Below are 23177 nucleotides of genomic sequence, written 5' to 3' on the forward strand. Positions count from 1 at the left end.
CAGGAAAACAGCTCCTTCTTAAGATCCTTAATTACATGCCAAAGGCCTTTTACCAAATAAGCTAACATTTACAGGTCCAGGGATTAGAACATGATTATCTTTTAGGGAAGCCATTTTTCAGCCTACCAGACTCTGCCCTCTGAACCCCAACCACTCACATCTGTCTCACAGCAGATTTACCCATCCCAGTGTTCCCCAAAGTCTCCAATACTACATTAGCAACTCAGATTTGAAATCTCATCTAAATCTCATTATCTAATTCATCCAAAGCAGGGATGGGTGGGACTCTACTTATAATCCATCCTGGGGTAAAATTCTTCTCCATCTGTGGCTCTGTGAAACTAGAAAACAATTTTTCTTCTTCTAAAACATGTGGTGAGATAAGCATGGGATAATGTTTATAGGCATTTATATTACAAAGGGGATAAAATAGAAGAAATCAAGGTATCACTGATTCCAACCAATTTCAAAACGTGGCAAGGCAAATTCCATTAGGTTTCAAGGTTTGTGGCTCCAGGCTCTGCCTTCCAAGTCCTCTGCTCTGGCTTCCTTGTCTCTGGCCTCTGGTTCCTAGGCTCTGCCCATGGAGTTATCTTTCATTTCTGTTGAAAAGGTAGCATGGGTTTGCAGTTGATTAGGGTCACTAGCCTGTTTCTTGCCTGTAGAATTTTGGGAGTCTGTCAGCCTTTTTTCAGTATGTCCTGTCTCTTTCAATTTAAGGTGGTAGTGCTTCTGCTGGTATAATATTCTCAAAAATTTTATAGGTCCCTTGTGTGCGGCTCAGGAACTCACACCATCAGAGGAGAGTCACAGGCCCTCCCAGAGTATTCCCATCTCTGCTCTCAGCTCCTGCTGAGATGGTGGAGGGGGTCTGTGAGGTACACACCCAATTTCTTCAGGAAAAGGATGTCCAGCTCCACCTTTGACTGTCTTTCCAAAGTACGCTTTTTTAACAGTGTATTTCCTCATTTTATAATCTTTAGAAATATGGGTAGACTGAAAAGTAACTAAGTTATCATGTTCTGTTTTTTATTTCCTTAATTATCTCTTTCCTTTCATATTTTAAGTAACAGAAAGAAACTAGGCCACACCTTCAACACACTGCTTGAAAAAAACCTCCTCAGTTAAATATCCAAGTTCATCTCTTAGAAGTTTTGCTTCCAAATGACTGTAAGATACAATTTAGCTAAGTTTCCTGCCACCATGTGACAAGGACTGCCTTTCCTCTAGTTTTTAATAACACGTTCCTCATTTCCTTCTGGGCCCTTGTCAGAGTGCCTTTAATGTCTATATCTGGACTCGGATGAAGATATTTTGTTTGTAATGATATATGTATTCTCTCTGAGAATGGGAGCTTTCTCCCATTCTCTCATTCTGCTGTGCCCCTCACTTCCTCTGAGCCCTCACCAGAAGCAGCTTTCACATCCATACTTCTACCAACAGTCTGCTTGAGATAATCCAGGCTTTGGATACCATGCATCTCAAAATTCTTCCAGCCTCTACTCCTTACCCAACGCCAAAGCCACTTGCTCATTTTCAAGTATTTGCTACAGCAGCACCTCCACTGCTTAGTATTAGTTGTGACTGCTGTAAAAACTTAGCACAAGTCTGGTGGCTTCAAAGCACAGAGAGTTATTATCTCACAGGTCTGGAGAACAGACGTCCAAATCAGTGCCACGGGGCAGAAGCCAGGATGTGGGCAGAGCCATGCTCCCTCCAGAGGCTCCAGGGGAGAGTCTGTTCTTTGCCTCCTGACACCGTCTCTTGACTTGCAGATGCATCTCTCCAGTGTCCACTTTTGTCTTCATCTTGCCGTCTCCTCTCTGTGTGTCTTCTGTTCTGCCTGTATCAAATTTCCCTCTGCCTGTTTCTTATTAAGAAAATATGTGATTGCATTTAGGGCTCAACTGGATAACTGTGCCTGTCTCCCCATTTCAAGATCCTTAACATAATCATACCTGTAAAGACCCTTTCTCCAAATGCAGCAACATTTGCAGGTTCTTAATAGACATTAGCAGATGAATATCTTTGGGGGGACCATTTTTAGCCTTATGAAACTTAAAATGCAAATGTTGAGGCTGTATTTGTGAAACGCATGCTAAATGCACCATTACCAGATTTAAAATATAGGAATAACAATATTCATAACACATTTGCTAAAATATTTTGTGTCTGCTTGACATTTCCTTAGCTAGCCAACAAGGTTATAAAAATAATAGAATATTTTGGTTCTGTCCTAGGCAGCCTTTGGATCCCCTTAAGACACAGACTGTGTGCCCTTCTTAAGAAGGTACTATTTGTCAAAGTAAATGTGTTTGCTCTCAAGCAAACACATGTGTCTGAAAAAATTTCCCTTCCCTAGAGAATATAGCTCTTAAAACTATTATAAAATTCTTGTTAAAACACTCAACTGCAAGATACAATGCTTGTAAAAATTGCCTGAAAATCATCTGTTCTTCAACATACTTTATATTTTAAGACCGAGACGGTTCATTGGAGAGACATGTGCTGGGGACTCACTGGTTTGGCAAGAGGCCGGTGGAACACAGCGGCATGAAGACACACCCCTGCAGACGCAGACTCTGGGTGTGACACTAGGGAGGAGGCTGTGCAGTCAGCACATCATTACACTCTTTGCAAAGATTTATAACAGGATGTCCCTCTGTGGCCTTGGTGCAGAGCAGTGACTCTGATGAAGATAATTCACCTTGCAGCATAATGCTACTCCTCTTGTTCTGCCTGCAGTTTATTTCATTTCTAGCACTGTTCACTGCCGGTGGTGTGAACCTCCTTGTGCTGGCCTTATTCTGACTTCAAATTTTCTTTTCTCTCTCCTTTTTTATTTCCCTTATAATACAATAATAATAAGTGATTCCAACAAATAAATATTTTAGCAAATAATCTGAAATGTTTTTTCTGGGGGTGAGAAGGAGTTTTAAACAATAAATATTATTTTCTAAAACCAGATTATTGAAATATGTTCTCATCTATAATTTTTGAAGGAAAAATAAAGTGGCCTCACCCCTCCATGTGGCACAGTGTTTGCAGCTGGGATGTGAGCAGAGACTGGCCCTCCTCTACCTGGGGCTTGCCTTGGCTGGGCCTCCACTCTTCCAAGTGCAGCCACTGGAATCATTTGCTACAAAACCCTGACTTAATTATGTGGGTGATTCAGTCAGTGATTTGGCTTCTGGATGTTTCAGAAGCAAGAATTGCCTGTGTGGCTACCTCTTCCTCCTTCATGTACCCTGTTATAGATACAGGGTGCTCCTTGAGGAAAGCATCATAAGTTCTCCAAAATAAGCAAAAACCAGAGAATACCCCATTGATTGTTCCAGCACGTTTACGCCCACTGACCTGTTTGCCCCTTGGAAACTGAGCCCTTCTTTATCATTCATTATAATTACATAAAAATCCTTCTGTAAAGCTGTTTGTTCTTTATCCCAAAAGTCACTTATTAATAGACATTCTACATATATGTGTATATGGCATTTAGTATAGAGGGAGTGGAGAACGACAAGGTAATAGAAAAAGAAGATTCCTGTTTCACTTCTGTCAAAAAATGCAAATTTCCTCAAAATAGAAGATGGCTTCATTTTATAATGTTGAACAAGATGGATTCAGAAATCATTCATTCCATGGGCTAATTTACTGAACAACGACTTTGCTGCGATATTCTTTGTAGTTACTACATTTTTATTGGCCGGTAACGAGGGTAAGCAAGATCCTAGGTTATGCTCATACAGAAGGCTTGATGCTTGCTGGTACATACATACGTTCCCAATAAATGTGTGAGAAGCACATTCTTTTTTTTTTTTAAAGATTTTATTTATTTATTTTTAGAGAGGGAAGGGAGGGAGACAGAGAGAGAGAGAGAAACATCAATGTGCGGTTGCTGGGGGTCATGGCCTGCAATCCAGGCATGTACCCTGGCTGGGAATTGAACCTGCGACACTTTGGTTCACAGCCTGCACTCAATCCACTGAGCTATGCCAGCCAGGAGAAGCACATTCTTGTTCCGCATCAGTTTCTAACTTGGATGTTTTTAATTTTTATATTGTTGCTTATTTACTTATTGTCCCAAGATCCCTTTTTTTTGCAACCAAAGTCTACTGATAAAAAGAGCATATTACAGGAACACTACTGAGAATTACACTGAGTATAAATTCAAGAGTAGAGAAAGAGAAATTTCCCTGAAGAACAAGAAGATGATTAAGTAAAGATGTCATTAAATACATTATAATAAATACTTGACCCACTAATTAGATGAATATGACCGAGTTAGGACAATAACATCAAGCTAGTGTTAATTCATTGTTTTCAGAACTGTAATATCTAGAAACAAATGCAAGTGAGATTTCAAATTAACTGATGACAAAGCAAAATATAAAAGCCACCCTGAACACTGGAGGTGCCTGAGGTTAACCTTGAGTGAGAAGAATGTTAAACCTAATGCCATTTCACCTGACAGCAACAATCGTAAGAGTATGGGGTTTAACTATTTTTCCCTTTTCGGTGGAGGGCCTATAAAATTAAAACCTCCACTTAGCTGGTACTTGACAGTGTTGATGTTTTCTTTCCCCTAACCTCGTTTGATTTCTACAAAAACAAAATAGAGAGTGTGATTATTATTATTCTCATGTTTAAAAATAAGGAAACCGAGGCTCAGAATGGCCCAGTGATTTGCCCAAAGCCTCGTGCTAGGACGCAAAGGAGGTGGGCTGACTGCCGAGCCAGCTGCCCTGAAGGGAAGCCCTATTTCTCTTTGGCCACTACAGCTGCCATTTTTCTTTTCAATGGATGCCTCTCACACAGAGTGCTGATGCCCCTGGGGGAAAACCCACTCTACTCAGAGGTTGTTTGCTCTTCACATTTCTTTTTTTTTAAAAACAAATCAAGAGTAATGCCTGTGTTTATTTGACAACTAAACCATTGCATGTTTCTGCACAAAACAAAAACATCGACCTACCCTTTTACGGAGTTTTTCAGCAGCATCAAGTTCAGCTTTAATAGTCTTATCAAATTTATTTAATAGTTTAGGCTTCTTTTTCTTAACTGAAAGAAAAAAGAGGTTTTTATTTTTTATTTTATTTTTGTCTCGAAAGAGTTATTAAGAATAGTGATTTACAAGTAGCGAGAAACCTAACGTTGGGCCCGAGCCTGCAACTGCAAGAGCGAGCTCACTGCTGTTCGGCTTCCCGTCCCCCGGCACGGCCAGCAGTACCGTGGTTCTGCCTCACAAGCCCAGAGGTGTTGCTTGTGCACTGTGTGAAGGTTGGTATACCTAGTTTCTGGAATGAGAATGGCAGTTATGACTTCTAAACTCTTATGAAAAACGTCTTGGCTATGTCCAAAAGACCACTGAAAACAGTTTTCAGATAGGTCTACAATATTTCTGATCAGGTAAATATAAAAAGAAGCAGCTGCTCGCAACAGAGTCAAGTAAACAGAATTTCTTAGTCCAGCACTCAAGCCCTTCCATTGCATCACGGACCCACCATTCTGGCTACAGCCTACCCTTCATCCCAAGTGGACTATCCTGTGTACCCCAAATAAGCTTTGCGCCATTTCTGAGGCTACATCCCCCATATTAAATGGCCTATTCCTTATGGTTGTCAGATGAAAATACACTCGTCCTTCAACAACTAGCTTACAACCACACTCCATATAGTTTCTCAACCCATCACTCATGCAAGTAGTTTCTCTCTCTCTTCTCTTCTCCCCCCCACTCCCAAATACAGTCCACAGCACCCTTCCTTCTTGCATGTGACTTTTATTGTAATCATCTGTGTACTTCTCTTTCTCCCTTTCCAAACCATGAGCTTTTGCAGAGTGGCTCCATATCTTAGAGCAAATTGAACTTATTCATGCTTCCTTAGCATGAAATCACAGCCAGCAGGAGAGGCGGTGGGTCCTGATGGAATAGATATTGACGGCTCCCTGGAAGCCCAGAGGAAATAATCCTGTCTGAGGGCACAGGAGAGTGACAAAAACAAAAGTTTGATGGGGGAGCTGGATGTTCCAGACAGAAAAGGGGACCAGTGGTGGGGAACGGGAAGGAGTGGGATAGAGAGAAATGGGAACAGTCAGAAGAAAACTTCCTCAATGTTCTGACATTAAACTTACAAATTCAATTACTTCTGCTCTATCCTGTCACAAAGGAGGAGGGGGCCCTCCTTCCTTAGGTTACGCCCCTCCACATGCACACCTGCCCACTGTCTTCTGCATCTCCTCTGACTGTCTCCACTCTCCAGCTCTCTTCTGAGCCCCTGTCATCACTGGTTAGTGCTGAAGTCTTGCTGTCTTAAAGCAAACCCACCAACTAAGCCAGACAAACCTCAGCCTACCCTCTTCCACTTGCTCACCTCTCTTTGCCTCCCCTGATGCCTGCCTCCCTCTCACCCCTCACTACTCCCCCCACGCATGAGCAAAAGCAAGTCTTCCAGAAGGAAGGGGAGCTCAATAGATAAGAGTCAGATGGCAGGGATCTGAGTTCCAACTATGTCCCATTCCAGCTATGTGACCTAAGTCAAGCCAGTACTACAGTCTTGTGGCTCTCACTTCCCTAATCTATAAAATGCAGGCAGTGGTTTGAGCATTAAGTCGATATTGAACAGAAGCAAATAGCACAGTGGTTAGCACAGAGTACGTGCTCCATACCTAAGGGGCAATAATGGCTATGGCCTTCTCTACAGATTCATTTCCTATCCTACCCGACCAGGTCTTCTGCAGCATCTGACACATTGACTTCTCCCTCCTTCCTGAAATGATCCCTTTCCTTGACTTCTGTGTTGCCCGCCTGCCTAGTTTTCCTCCTTAGTCTCTGGCCTCTCCATTTCCTACTGGTCTCCTCTGTGGCTCCTGCCCTCCCCTGATCCCTGGGGTCTTGTGCTCCTTGGGGCCAATCTCCAGCACTTTAAAGGGATTTAACTACTTAATTTCCAAACTGAACAACAAATTAAGTAGTTAATTTTCTCCTACATTACAAAAGTCATAAATCCAAGTGCCTATAATTTCTGGCACAGATATCTCAAGTTCAGTAGATCAGAAATGGAAAGAACATGTGGATTTATCTAAATGAAGACTGGATGAAATTGCTATTTTTTTTTTAGCATTTACTGTGTCAAGCCGCCTGTCTCCAAAGTTTGTGCTTTAACATATGCCTCCTTCCTTTTATTCTCTCTACTTCCCAGACACAGAAAATTTAACTCCACAGACTGAAGTTCCAAAAGAATCAGCCCCTTGACAGCTCCCTACTTTCATTTACCCAAGAGGAAGAGAATACTTATTTCCAGGAAGGTTTCCTGGAAATTCTTAGCCCCCAGCATCTCCCCACAGGGAGGTGATGTGATTTATATGATTATTGATTTGCGGGAAGGGAAGACCTTGTATGGCTGAGTCCCACCCCTCTTCACTGTCCCAGGAACAGACACCTTGCACTGAGCATCCTACAGGGAGGGCCCTCCACCCCCAGCAGGAGAATTAGAGCTGTTCCCTGATGCCTGGAGTGGGCGGTGGGCAAGTCAATTTTTCCAGGGCTCAAAATGAAGAAACCTATTATTCCTGCTCATCTCAGGCCCACCCTGCCCTTTAAATCAGCTCTCACCAGTCATAAAACTGACACCTGGATCACATTCCCTTTATTTCATTCCCTGTGAATTTGTAAAGTTGCTGTGCTCTTTTGTTTATTGCACCTTCCTCTTCCCCCCCTTCCTGAACCCTCAGGCCCTCTATTGTTGAAAAATACATAAATGCATAAAGCAGAGGCTGAAAAAATAGTGGATAACTGGCACTTTCAACATGCTGAGAATATGGAAAATGAATTGGCTTCTGACTGAGCTGTGGATTTACAGTAGCGGGAGTTACCTCGTCATCTCAGCACTGGCCTGGTCTCTCAGTCGCTCATTGTGTTGCTCACTGTGGTTTTGTCGAAGTGTCTGTCAGAAAATGGCAGCGGGCCTCAGGCATGCATCTGAGTAGAGGCTTTTAAAGCTGGCATCATCGGTTTTCCCCAATACATGTCCCATGTTATACAGTTAAAATTAATGGGAGATTTATTTATAAGGCAAAAAACACTGTTGGCAGTTCAGGGCATGCAAAATAGTCAACACTAATATAATATGCTTGCGAAACAGCCAGACTGGATCTTCATGTCAAAATATTTCAGTATCATTACAAAACAGACAAAATATTAAAGATTTCACAGCACCTGTTATTAAGAAATTACTCTGTCCCATCTTTTCACATATGTTCCTGTTCGATAGATCCTCACTACCACTGCTCTCTCTAACATTCGAGTTCTGTCCTGTCATGACTGTTTTTGTTTCTCAATGTATAGAGAGCCTGGGGTAATTTTCCCAATGGCAAACACACACAGATCACTCCGCCACCCCCCCAACCCCCCCGCCCCGCCCCCGTTCTGGGGAGGCCTGTGGTCCTGCTGCCAGAGGACCACAGGTTCCCTAGCTCTCTGGGCCTCATTCTTCTCAGGTACAAATGAGTGATTTGGACTGGTTCTCTTAAGGTCTCTTTGAACTAAAAAATGCTGTGCTTCTAATTCTCAGTTGATTTAAATCATGTCAATAATCTTTCAAAGTAGACCTAGAAGATACTGGAATGGATTGTTAATTTTGTTGAATGTGGATTTCAAAAAATGGTTTAGGAAGAAGCTGTCTGTGCTATATTAAACTTTGCCTTTTAAAAATACTGCCATTACAAGTATTTCATCCTTTTCCAAAACCACAAAAAAGGGGGTGTGGGGAGTGACCAGCTGCATTTGAAACCCTTGCTTCCCCTGCCATGCCATGATTGAAGCATTTAGGAGTAAATAAAAAGGACAGCAAGGAAGATAAAAGAGTAATTAAAAGCATGAGAAAAGCACTAATCGTACATCCTTAGAGTATATACAAATTAATGGTGACCCCTTTCATTTCCACTTATTCCATGGAAGATGATGATTTTTGCATCATGGTGCATGGGGAGAAGTGGTCCACCAATAAAACCAGAGTCTTTGTATTACTGTGTCCTAGACCCATTCCACTGAAGAGTGATGGAAATGGCAGTGCTTGCCACAGATGGCTAGAAAAGCAACAAGTCCCAACCAGTCTGTCCCCATGCTCTACACGGTCCTGAGGATCTTTGTGGAATAACCTATCCACTATCCCTGCTGCTTAAAATACACCCATGGACTCCTGCCCCACTGCCAGCCTCGGGACATACACCAAATGAAAATGTTATTCCTTAGAATGCCATTTAAGCAATCCTGCTTCCAGTTACCTACCCAGGAGAAAAAAAAGCTTCTGTCTGCACAGACTCATGCATGCATACTCCCTGCAGTGCTGCTCCTGACAGCCCAAAGTAGGAAAAACCCAAATGTCCCATCAGCTGGTGAATGGACAGACAATGTGCGGTGTAGCAAGGCAAAGAGATACTAAGCTAGAATTTGACCACATGCAACTACATGGCTACATCTCAAATACGTTATATTAGGTGAAAGAGACCAAATTCAAAAGGCTACTGACTGGATGATTCCCTTTATACAACATTTTGGAAAAGGAAAAACTGTAAAGAAATGGATAAGTGGTTTTAGAGGCTGGGGACGGGGAAGGACTACAAAAGGTATGAGAGAATTTGGGGGTTACAAAGTCCTGTATCTGAACTGCGGTGGATAAACCGAGTTAATGCACATGTCAGAACTCATCCCTGCATACTGGGACACAGGTAGTTTGGACTCACTCTACGTAAATTATACCTCAATAATGACTTAACAGGAATGAAGAGACAAGCTACATGATTCTCAATAAAGACTCTTATTATAACATCATGAAAAGCACTTGGGCATAACAACATCATACTTTTAAAAGTAAAATTCAATCTGGTTTTTAGCAATTTCCCCTACCATGTACCAATTGGCAGGTAATTCAAACTCAACCATGCTTAAGGGGCTCCACACTGCACAAAAAAGAAAAGAAAAGAAAAAAAAAACCCTGTTCTTCCAGACTTAACTAGGCCCTCGATGGCATCTATGTATTTTTCTTATTTAATATTCTACTCCCGATTGTTCCTCTTCCTTGTTATTCACTCAACCCCCACCCCCAAAGCATCCTACTCTTTAAAAAAATTTTTTTACTACTCTTGAACCACACCAAAATATCACCATTCTTCAGTGTGTGAGTGACTACGCCCATGGGGAGCTCCCCAACCTTGTTCACTGACTCATTCATTCATTCAATGATTTGCTAAAATGCCACCCTGTTCCAAGAATTGTCCTGGGAATTCAGGGGAACCGTTCTCAAGGAGGCCACAGTCTAGTTGGGAGAGAGATGTAAACGGATAATTCACCTTCAGAGGGAGGTGTATGAAAGGTGGACCAGAAGTGGTGCTGATCTGTTTGGGAGGGGAAAGAAAGCTTCCTGGGGAAACTGAAACCTTGAGTATACCCAGGTACAGTAGCCCTCCAGGCAGAGGAAAGAGTGTTTACTTTGTAATTCGATCACAAATGGAAACTTGTATTTTCATCACCAGTTATTTTTCTTGTAAGTGAAAGGCTACAGTTCCCTTCCTGCTTGCATGCTAGAGTTTGGTGTTACATATGTAAATGGTTTTTATTTTATTTTATTTGTTTATCTTCACCTGAGGACTGTTTTTTTTCACTGTTTTTAGAGTGAAAGGACCTGGGGGTGCAGGGTTGGGGAGGAAAGAGAGAGAGAATGAGAATTTTTTCCAACTTAAAACCCACCTGAAATGCTATATTTATTCAAGGAAGGTAACAATGTCTTAAGCTCTTTCTCAATTGCGTTTCCTTGAACCAGCTTTACTGCCTTTCACAAGTTGGTCCCTGGTCTGGATTTGCATTTCCCATTACTCACCTGCAAAGATTACATCTCCTTTATGCAGCCTCTCAAATACCACATTAACTTTGATGCTCCATGACTTTTCTCATGGTGTGTTTGTTTGTTTTTTGCCAGGAAAACCCTTTCTTCTACCAAAGTATACTCTATATTTCAACTTTTGAGACCTAGTTTAAATGTCATTTCCTCTATTGAGTCATTGAAGACATCTTCATGGAAAAAAGTTCATACAATATTTTGTTTCTAGAAAGAGTACACTTTTCAGGCTGTGTTCAAGTTGGTTGCATACACAGTGTGCACTCCTCGCTGCTCCCCTGCCCCGCCCCCCTGCCTGGCAGGGTTAAGTTTAGTGAGGAAAGAGCTGTGTCTGACTCCGGATTTGTTTCCAGCATGTAGCTCATGGTCTATTCAATACCAAGTGTTTATCAGATTGTTCTGAACGCGTGAATGCATGCAAGCATGAATGAATCAAGACATTCTAAAAGTCAAAAGGGCCATGCCGGTTTGTAATTTGGACTTATCAACTGTTTGAAAAAATAAGAAAATTATAAGCAGCCAAGATAAGTAACGAACTGAGAGTAGCTCACTTTATAGAGAAGGTCTAATCCAAATGGAAGGGCTAGAGGAGGGAGACAGGAAAGAAACAGGGTACATGTGAGACGATCCCCACTGAACATTTTAGAGAGGGCACCGACATTTATTTCATGTCTTGTTCCATTTTAGTTTTTCAGGATATTTAGCAAATTAGAATACAAATGGCAGAAAATGACACAGCTAACTAGTAAGTTCTTCAACTGCAAAGTTCAGCTAATTTCCATACAACACAAACACGTCACAGAGAAGCTTGCTTTATGCTCTGAATTACTGTTTAATGCCTTATCAAATTACTTGCTGCTAATTGTAGCTGACATTTATTGATCACTTATGCTGCTAGACACGTGTAACTCACTCGGGCTGCACGAACTGTGAACAGTTGGAGCCGTGGCTGGAGCTTGGGGCTGTCTTGAGTCTGATGTCTGTGCTTTTGAACATTTCGTAGCATCTCTGGCATCTGGCTCAGAAGTTAAGAAACCAGAGTGTCCCCAAGGGCTTTGAGAGTGATGACAGAGTGGAACTAAGTTCTGCTATAAGTATTATATTTTGTAAAGAAGGAGCTGAACTTTGTACTACTTGTCTCAAAGGATAAAGGTAGTTAAATAACTGCAGTAATTTTCCTTCATTTTGTGTCTCAAAGACCCAGTGTTTACCCATTACTCGGAGAAACCTGGTTTGGCGGGGCGATCACAGCGTATGGGGTCTGCAGGCCAGGGCCCGAGCCTCAGTTCTGCCCTCCTCAGGCAGAATCTCACATCTGTGAAATGGGATAGGATCTGACCCCCACCTACCAGCCACAAGGGAGCATAAAATATATAAATTCTAATCATGACTTCCATCTATAATACCTTAGTTTTACTTACTTTAAAACTCTCCTCTTTAATTAAATAGGAGATGGGAATGACATACCTTATTAGCAAATATTTGAGGAATTATTATTTTTTTTTTAGATACCAGGTTTGTTGTACAGTCAAGCATTTCCCTGGCTGAGATTTTGGGCAACTAACAACTTTGCCACACTATACTTCTTGCCCATTTGTATTTCCCAAGTCAACAAGGGACTAAGGAGCTACAGAATAACACTATACTTCCTTTGCTTCCCAAACTCTACCATCTGATTTCGAGTAGAACCACATAAAATATGGAAGACTGCTTTTTGTTATAAGTACCCCAAAATGGAATTTGATGAAAAATAATCTAAAAAGCAAATAGATTTATGGGAAGAAAACGTAAAACCAAAGTATGATGTTGAAGAAAAAATGTGCTCTGCTCTGCACATTTGTTGAGCAAATGTTGTGCTCAACATTTGTTGTGCTCAGTTGTTGGAGCATCATCTCATAAACTGAAAGGTCACGAGTTCGATGTTCGATTCCCGGTCAGGGCAAATACCTAGGTTGCGGGTTTGATCCCTGGTTGGGGAGCCAATGAGAGGTGACCAGTCGATGTTTCTCTGTTGCATTGATGTTTCTTCTTCTCTTTCTCTCAAAACAATGAAAAAATGTCCTCAGGTGAGGATTAAAAAAAGAGAAGAAAAAGAAAAATGTGCTCTATTTCTGAGATACAGCCTGAAGCTGAAACAATCATGTAACGTTTTATTGCAATATTATTCACGTTACTTAAGAGTTTACCAGAGACAGACCCCAGTACATATTTTAATCTTCTGGTATTAGAATTGGAAGTTAATTTTGTTTTTCTTCTAAAAATCAATGATAGATTTCAATATTAGAAAAAATCTCTAATTTCATCTAGCAGTGAAGAAATCTATAAGACAAATGGTTAAAAAAAGGAAGGAAACAATAGTACAAAAACACTCAGGACTTCAAGAGTCCAGTCCTAGGAGTTTTGATGAAATTCTATCTGCCGGGTGCAGGGAAGGCAAGCCCTCATTTTCCAGGGTTCCTCCAAGGCATAGGCAGGGAATATGGGTAGAAGCCCTCAGTTCTTTTCTCTTGCACTTAAAAGTGGGAATTGTGAAAGGAATTCCGTTGCTATGCTTCACACTGGGGTCTGAAATGAATCTGCTATCATATGGAGAAAGAGTCATGTCATTTGCTACAGAGAAACCCAATCAGCAGACAGCCATGGGAGTTCAGCTGGCAGGAGTCTCTGTATTATCGCTGTGAGAAGGGGAAATTAATGTTTGATCCCCAAAGAACCCCTTCTGAGGCTACTTCCTCTAATGCTATCTATCGTGTAGATGTGTAGTAGTGAGAGGAGAGGTAAGCCTGGGCAGCTCTGGGGAGATCCTCTCACCTGCCAGCCGTGACTGCAGATTGGCGGGAAGAAGGATTTGAGTGCTCTGCCTTTGCCTCCTACAGCTAAGGAATAATGGGTTTCTGTTCTCCTCAGAATTAAATATCAACTACACACCAGGAGGAGTTCAATATTCAAAGCTTAATCTGAACAGTTAGCATAAATATTTTTCAGCTGAGAGACACTAACTAATACAACACAGTAAACATTCTATAAAGGGCAATTGTTTTCATCTGCCCCCTCTAAGGAACTAATGGGGGATTCAGCTGGGAGTGTTCAATGCAGGCAGCAAGTATCCCAGTTTATTAAATGTAGTCCACTGTGTCCCCATAGGCTTATTTCAATAAATTATACATCACTCCCCTTCCAGAGTAATAATCCTTTCACAGATGTGACCACATATGTTAAATTGGAAATTTCAGAGACGCTAAGTGATGTGTTTTCTATACATAATAAAACTGCTTCAGCCCACAGGCTTACTTACCAACAGCTGCTTCCAGCACCGTGAATTTCATCTCCATGTGCACTGTTCCATGAGAGAACAGCCACCTTCCTGGAATTTTATTTTAGATACATTTCTAACAAGCTTGGTCTTCTGGTTCTCTAGCCCTTAACTTATTACAGGTAACAAATTAGAAGGAGGGAGTGAGGGTCACTTCAATCAGAAATATACTGACCAGCAAGTAAAAGCTGAGAGACCAGATTGAGAAAACCCCACTGGAAACAAAGCCAGCTCACACAGGACTGCACTATGGGCCAAACGGTGTTAAGGCAAACAATGCATGCACTTCAACAGCCCGGAAAGGTGTCACTGCACAACTGATGTTCATGAAATGGGCATTACCCTCTCCAATCCCCAAGTAAGTTAAATTATGTACAACATATAATTTAAGAAGGTGGATGAAGACTCATAAAATGTATTTTAGAAAAGTATCTGCCAAATTCTGTTAATTTTTAAAAAATAATGTTTAAAGGTAAAGTCATCTTTAAGTATGTTTCTATGAAATACTGATTTCCCACTAATGTCAAATAAAAAAATAATTTCCAAGCCTGCTATACATCAGAATCACCAGTGGGCCCTGATTGGTGTGGCTCAGTTGGTTGAGCATCATTCTGCAAAGTGAAAGATCATTGGTTTGATTCCCTGTCAGGGCACATGCCTGGGTTACAGGCCAGGTCCCTGGTTGGAGGTGCATGGGAGAGGCAACCAACTGATGTTTCTCTCACACATTAATGTTTCTCTCTCCCTCTTTCCCCTTTCCTTTGCTTCTAACAATAAATAAATGAAAATAAAAAGAAAAAAATAATCACCAGGGGAACCTGAAACAACATAGCTTTTCCCAAGCACCATCAAATAAGAATCATGGCAGGGGGAATAATTTTGTTCTGCAACATCTCATATATATTTAGTACACACTATAGGAATGAATAATTTAGATAGTTGTAAGCTTAGTTCTTAACAATACCTTATTTTTAAAATTTGTGTGTTCAGATGTCAATGAAGTATGCAGTGTTTAATTGCAATTGTCAGCATTGATGTCAGCTGATTTTGTTGATTATATCTTTTAAAACAAGTTTTATGGGTTTTTTTAGATATTATCTAAGATTTCACCAAATGCAAGTGGAAATTTTAAATATAATTTGATCATGGGAATGAGAAACACCCCAAAGTTTCTCCCTGTGTAATAAAAATGAAAACCTGATGTGACAGAATTTGTAGGAGTGACAGTAGACATGAAAAGATGACCACAAATTCTCAACAACTAATCCAGCTGTAAAGATCTGGATCTTTGGGGAATGAGAATTAGTTGAGTTCACGTGAGCAATAGCAGAATGAAAGTAACTATTGCAGATAAACTATTGCTGACATTTTAACTAATAGAAAATACATATTTAAATGACCAGTTTTTCGTTGCAGAAAAATATGAAGATGAGTCAGTTAATAGACCGCTTATAACATAACAGGCACAGTTATGTTATAGCATATGTTATATGTTATGAGACAAAAAAAAAAAATGGCCCAAATGAAAGAACAGATCAAAGCTCCAGGAAAACTACAACTAAGCAATGAAGAGGCAGCCAACCTATCAGATGCACAGTTCAAAACACTAGTAATCAGGATACTCACAGAATTGGTTGAGTATAGTCACAAAATAGAGGAAAAAGTAAAGGCTATGCAAAGTGAAATAAAGGAAAATGTACAGGGAACCAACAGTGGAGGGAAGGAAACTGGGACACTAATCAACAGTGGGGACCAGAAAGAAGAAAGAAACATTTAACCAGAAAAGAAGGAAGAAACAAGAATTCAGAAAAATGAGGAGAGGCTTAGGAACCTCCAGGACATCTTTAAACATTCCAACATCCAAATTATAGGGGTGCCAGAAGGAGAAGAGGAAGAGCAAGAAATTGAAAACTTATTTGAACAAATAATGAAGGAGAACTTCCCCAATCTGGCAAGGGAAATAGACTTCTAGGAAGTCCAGGAAGCTCAGAGAGTCCCAAAGAAGTTGGACCCAAGGAAGCACACACCAAGGCACATCATTAATTACATTACCCAAGATTATAGATAAGGGAAAAATCTTAAAAACAGCAAGAGAAAAGGAAAGAGCTACCTACAGAGGAGCTCACAGAAGACTATGAGCTAATTTCTCAAAAGAAACTTTACAGGAAAGAAGGGGATGGAAAAAAGTATTTGAAGTCATGAAAGGCAGGAACCTACATCTGAGATTACTCTATCCAGCAAAGCTATCATTTAGAATGGAAGGACAGATAAAGTGCTTCCCAGATAAGGTCAAGTTAAATGAGTTCATCATTCCCAAGCCCTTATTATATGAAATGTTAAAGGGACTTCTCTAAGAGAAAGAAGACCAAAAATATGAACAGTAAAATGACAACAAACTCACAACTATCAACAACTGAACCTAAAATAACAAAAACAAAAACAAACAAAGAAAACAACTAAAACAGGAACAGAATCACAGAAATGGAGATCACATGGAGGGCTATCAGTGGGAAGTAGGAGGGAAAGAATGGGGGAAAAGGTACAGGAAATAAGAAGCATAAATGGTAAGCAAAAAATAGACAGAAGGAGGTTAAGAACAGTATGGGAAATGAAGAAGCCAAAGAACTTATATGTACTACACATGGACATGAACTAAGTGGGGTGAATGCAGGTGGGAGGAGGGGTGCAAGTCAGGAGGGATTAAAGGGGGGGAAATGGGACAACAGTAATACCATAATTAATAAAATATATTTTTTTAAAAAGAAAAAAGAACTGTAAAAAGCAAAAATAGCAAATGTGGCCAGGAAGTATAGTAATATATTACTGTATGGTTCTGTATTGTGTATGTGAAGTAGTACAATATCATTTGAAAGTAGAATGTGATAAGAATGTATGCTATAAACCCTAAAACAATCATTAAAATAACAAAACAATTCAATAAAATGAATACTGTTCACTAACTATGACCACCTACAACAACAGAGATCGATATCAAAATACTTGTTGAGTAAAGGAAGACACAAAAAAGGGTACATACTAGAAGATGGCACTTACATAAACTTCTAGGAAATGGAAATTAATGGATTGGGAGTGACCTCGGAGGACAGGGGGAGCACGCAGGATGAGCAGGCAGTAGAGATTAAAAGGGTACAAGGAAACCTCTGGTGTCACTGGATATGGTCATCATTTTGACTGTGGTGAGAGTCTTATATATGCATATGTCAGAACTTATCAAATTGTAGGCTTTAGGTAAAGTTTATCACATATCAACTGTATTTAAATAAAGCTGTAATAATAAAAACATAACCACAATGCTACAATCATACCTAAAAAGAAATGAACAATAATTCCTGAATATCATAATTGGATACTTTCACTGGATAGTCAGTGGTTACATTTCCTTGCCTTATGAATTTATATTTTTAGAGTTGTTACTCTAAAATGAATCCAAACAAGGCCCAAAGATTGCAATTGGTTTTGTCTTACATAAATGAGTAAGAACTTTCCACAGAATCTTGTCAGATATGAATTGTCCAGTAAGAAATGTTGATTTGGTTAATTAGGTTATTATCCATTCTCTAGAGGAATGTGTATATCAGTTTTCAAAACACTGGCAAACAGTTATGGAGTGCCTCACGAGGTATGCTGCTTAGTGTAGGGGATACAAAGATGAATAGAATACAGTCCTGCTATAGATTGGATGTCTGTGTTCCTTTAAAATTTATATGTTGAAATCCTCACTCCCAAGGTGATTATATTAGGAGGTGATGAGGTCATGAGGACAGAGTCCTCAGGAAGAGAATTACTGCTTTATAAAAGAGATTCATTCTAAAGAGCTTCCTAGTTTTTTCTGCCATGTGAGAACAGAATGAGAAAGCCCCATCCATAAACTAGATATCTCAGTAGATACCAAATCTGCCAGCATTTTGATCTTGGACTCCCCAGCCTCCAGAATATGAAAAACAGTCACCCAGGTTATGGCTATAGCAACTCAAAGCGACTGAGACAAATCTTTATCCTCAAATAAGTTGTACATTAAAAAGTAGGGGGGTGGTAGGAGGGAATTAATGACTAGAACAGAAACTGAAAATTATCAGGCAAAATAAGAATTATAAAATGCTTTGTGAACACAAGAAGCAAGGCATTACTTCTAATTGGAACAACAAAAATTAAGGAAGAATCTGGTGTTTGAGCTGAGTCTCGAAGCACAGATCTAATGTGAAATGAGATGGAGGCACAAAAAATTATCCAAGGAAAGGAAAGGATGAGATGCAAACGTAGAAGAGGGATCTGTGAAAAGTCAGGTGCAATTTCACAGGATCCTGGGTCAGGTAGCAGGGGTCAAGTCTACATAGGTGGCCTGCAGTTTCTTGAACAATATTCTGAAAAATTTAGACTTTATTCCACAGGCAATGTGGTTTAACTGATGGTTTTAATGAATGACTATACATAACTGTGTTTAAAAAATTTTTTTTAATCCTTACCCAAGGATATGTGTTTTTTTAAAATAGATTTTTTAGAGAGAGGGGAAGAGAAACATCGATGTGAGAGAAACACTGATCAGTTGCCTCCCATATGTGCCCCAATTGTTGACCAAACCTGCAACCTAGGTACGTGGCCTGGAAACCTTTTGGTGCACAGGAAAATGCTCCAACCAACTGAGCTACAGGGCCAGGGCCATTCTCTGAGTTTTGGGAAGTTGGTCCTGTTGTGAGGAAGCATATGTGGAAAGGCAAAGAGTAGAAGTAGGGAGTTATTGCAAGAGTCAGCGGAGAGGCTGCCCCAGGGCTGAGGGATTGGCAACGCAAGCACAGAGCTAAATTCCTGGCTAACTGCAACGCCTAAATTTTATAGGGAAAAAAGACTTAAACATAAAATTCCTAGAAATGAATTTGAAAATGTCAAAACAACTGAAATTTCTTAGTAAAACTTACATTCAGACCAATCTATTTTGGCTTGAATAAAAATACACATATTTTCATTAGGTTTCTAGATTACTATGTCTTTTAACAATGCACTACTGATCATACTGTCACTGAGAGAAAAGGTGGTGACACTCTAAAACAGCACAGATTATTGTCAGCCCAAAAGACATGACACATGTTGTGATTCTTTCCATGAATAATGTGCAGCTTATTTTTATGCAACAGCACACCACATGTTTTGGTTTTTAACAGATGGTAAACTCTTTTTACCAGGGTTTTAAACTTGCACACTGGGAATGAAAACTATTTATACAGTAAACACTTTAGCTGATCCTATCTTTGGACAAGTTTAATTAAAGAATGAGATAACAATAGCACAATCAAACACACTCATGGGAGGAGGCAGGAACTTGCTTCCTTGCTGAATATGTTATTTTACCCCAGCAATTTAAAGCATTCATGAAAATTAATGGCACTATTGAGTTTTATAATAAATCCCTTAAGCATTTATATTTTTTTGTTAGCTGTTTTCAAACCCAGTGTTAATAAAGCTTTAACACCCAAGGTAGAAGTAAAGCATAACTTACTCTTTAATGAGATGCCACTGCTAGTATTCCTCAAATAGCTCTCCCATTCTCTCACACCTTATTCAACTTATAGGTCTTCATTTTTCACATATAAACACTTTCTAGGGGAACATCCCTGGGGAATCAGTATTTTCTTGCACTTAGGACATTAAATATATCGAGCAGTCATCAGGATTAAGTTTATCAAATTCATCCTCTTAGAAAAGAAATGTATACAAATAATAGTATTAAACAGCATCAGGATTTGGGGTTTGCATACATTTTACACAAAATATTAATAGGAGGAAAGTAATGATTACTATTGCTCATATCTGAACAGAATGACATAGTGATAAAGTGAAACAAAAGCTCCATCTCCGTATTTTACACATGATAAAAGCAAAACACCTAGAGGCTAAGACATTCAAGATCAAGCAGCAAACAAGATGCTCCAGATCAAATGGCCAACAAGATTTGGCAGAGATGACACTAAAACTCTTAGTAAAGGACCGCCTTCACTACACACAACAATTTTCAAGTGTAGATCAAGTAAGAAGAATCTAAATGCCTATGAGGAAAATGTTCATGCATAGAAAGAAAAAAGCAGCTACTTTAAAGGCAAGACCCAGACTGACCAATACTCCTATCTCCAAATGTGATTAGGGCCTCAACCTCCAAACACTCCATTCAGCCACTTAACGTCATCTAAAAATAAAGCAGAAAAGTTGGTCTAAAATGACTGATCAAAAGTAAGTGCCAAGGCATTAAGTTTACTACTATTCATTTAAAAAGCAACTTAAAAATATTCCTCAATTTTTTTTCTAACAAGTCTCTTCTCTTTTGTTTTATAATCACAAAGAAATACTCCAGGAAATGCAATGTCGAGCTATTATCAATCTTCTCAGGGGGCAGAAGACAATCTGCCTCTGGCGTCCCTCCTCACCACTCACAGAGGTATGCAATTAATGGCACAACAATGCAGGCCCTGCTGGGTCCTGTACGCTCGACTCTCGTGATGTCTACAAGTGCCATGAAAAATCACTGCTGAGAAACGCATGTGGGGTTCTTAGCAGCAGTTAAAAGGCAAGATGTGTTATGAATCAAAGTGACAAAGCACAGAAATAAAAATCTCACCCAAGTTCATTGGTTTTATGTTGAAGCTATAATTTACAATTAACGCTACTTTCACTCTATGACTCGAGGAGTGACATTACTCATAACATCGCTAATATGGTGGTATAAATGGACAGAGAAGTCAGCGAACCTCGGGAGAGAGAAGCCAAATTTCAATGAAGCATAAAAATCAAAGTTATTACTGAAACACACCTTTATCAAATCTTGGCTTTTATTTATAAGATATCAATTAGAGGCATCATGCTCTATAAATGGGTTCATACACCTTTATTTCAAGTTTAAAGTATGTTTTGTACAAGTTGAGCAAAGTTGGTAGAGTTGGTAGCTAACCAGCCCTGAAGGCTCCACATAAATTTACATATACATATGGAAGAGAGACACAGAGAGAGAGACAGAGAGTCCTAGAAGTAGGTTCCAATTAAATCTATTACATGAAACAGGAAAGGAAGAAATAGAAGATACTATCTATGGTACTGAAGAATCAAAGGAGGGGAAGTGTAAAACTCACTGGATATTAGAAAACAACAAATTATAATAATTTTCCCCAAGAGTGGTTGTGTCAAGAATTTCAAGACAGACTCTAATCAATTTAAGCTGTGTTACAGAGAGCATCTTCATGATACCCTAGGAGTACTGATTTTGGAGTCTTTCGTATCAACCCATCATCAAGTCATTAAAAATAAAGTCTTGGAATTCACAGGTAGATGCAAGGAGAATTCCCTGGGTACCACCCTTGTTCACTGCTTAAGGACCAAGCTCTAATGCCATTTCTGCTTGGCATCTCTGTCAGCAGTGAGTGCCCTCTCCTCCATGCTCCCCACAGCCTTTTACTCATAACCTCCATCTTCTTATATTGTAGTCAGCCCAAAAGTGGGTCTGTTGTAGTCAATGGCAGAGTGGCAGCCAGTCCCTCCCAGAAGGATGTGTGTGGGGCTGGAAGAGGCTCACCTTGCTTCCAGCATTTGCTGGCACCAATGTAGTAATATCTAATGGTAACAGAAAAAGCTAGAGCTATGCAAATATCATTGACAAAAGTCATGTTCTCCAATACATGAAATCTGAGCATGTGTAGATGTGGCAACCGAATATCCATAACCATTCTTCTCTTTCTCCTAATTGAAATTTGCAAGGTTTAGCAAGGGAATGAACCTGTGTGAAGTCAGAGAAGAGTCTGTAGATGAGAGACATGAACAGTGAAAGAGGAAAAGGGCCACAGCCAACTTCAGACCTGGACCCCTCCCTAGCCTAGCTCAGTATCATACCACTGAGATGAGGAGGTGGTCAGTGGTTGTCAGATTTGTAGTGCAGCTAGATCTTCTTACTATTTGTGGCTCATGTATTTAAGAGAGATGTCTAATTAACTTATAAGGTTCTTCCCATAGTATATGACGAGGTCTGTCCAGAAGGTATCCAGCCATGTAATATGAAAAGCAGAGACATTTATGGAAGAAGATACAAGAAACATTGTACATAGGACAATAACACCTCAATCCCCTTCAAAGTAGGCACCTTGGGATCTCACATAGTTCTCCCAATCACCATCAGCCTCCTCATTGTATTTTCCCAAATCTCATCAACAGTCTGAAACCTCTTCCCTTTCAAAGGTGATTTTTAGTTTTAGGAAAAGCTAGAAGTTGCAGGAGCCACATCTGGGCTTAGCGGTGCTGGGTCACCTGGGTGATGCAATGTTTTGTCAAAAAATTCTGCATGAGACACATGAGCAGAAGTGTGATGAAGCTGCCAATCACCAGTTTCCCATAGCTGAAGCCTCCTGAATCATCCGAATAAGTCCCATGGAGGAATATTTAAGCTTAATGCAAAACTGGATGCAGATTTGTTACTCTACTTGCTCAGTCATTTTGAATATGATGGCCCTACAGTACACATGCTCACTCAATGGCATCTACCACCCCCATTAACTAGTACAGTGAAGTTGTCATTGTTCAGGCATGCACATTCCAGTCCACTCTCCTTGGCTGCCAGGTTATATCAAAGTCACACAAACCATTCTCCTTATATTAACCATGGCTGGACTTTTTCCGGACAGACCTTGTAGCTTCAGCTCCTTTTAAATAATCTTTTATATTTTATTAAGTTCAACAGTCCCTTCAAATGGGATTCAAATATCATTAAGGAATGATATCTGAACCAGGTGGACTCAGTGAAGAGTTTTTGGTTAAGGTGATCCTGGTACACAGACCGATTGACCAGCTAAACAGACACCTGACCTTGCACTTCTCAACAGTGACTGCACCTTAGAGTTACCGTGCTCCTGAGCTATGAAATCAGGACTTAGGATATTTTTTGAAATATCCCACAAGGGATTCCGATATAAAGGCAGGGTTGTAAAATG

The 23177-nt window shown here is 40.1% G+C and overlaps 1 protein-coding gene across 3 annotated transcripts in view; it reads right to left on the reverse strand.

Annotated features, from left to right (window-relative positions):
• Positions 1–23177, reverse strand: part of ASPH (aspartate beta-hydroxylase) — a 200603-nt gene that overhangs the window by 69362 nt on the left and 108064 nt on the right. For all 3 annotated transcript variants that reach the window (XM_045861467.1, XM_045861466.1, XM_045861468.1), the window contains one exon: positions 4970–5055. In XM_045861467.1, coding sequence (XP_045717423.1) covers positions 4970–5055 — 86 coding nt within the window. The remainder of the gene's footprint in view (positions 1–4969; positions 5056–23177) is intronic.

The sequence above is a fragment of the Phyllostomus hastatus genome, unplaced genomic scaffold (genome assembly GCF_019186645.2).
Source record: "Phyllostomus hastatus isolate PE091 unplaced genomic scaffold, TTU_PhHast_1.1 phas_scaffold_21, whole genome shotgun sequence".
Taxonomy (NCBI): domain Eukaryota; kingdom Metazoa; phylum Chordata; class Mammalia; order Chiroptera; family Phyllostomidae; genus Phyllostomus; species Phyllostomus hastatus.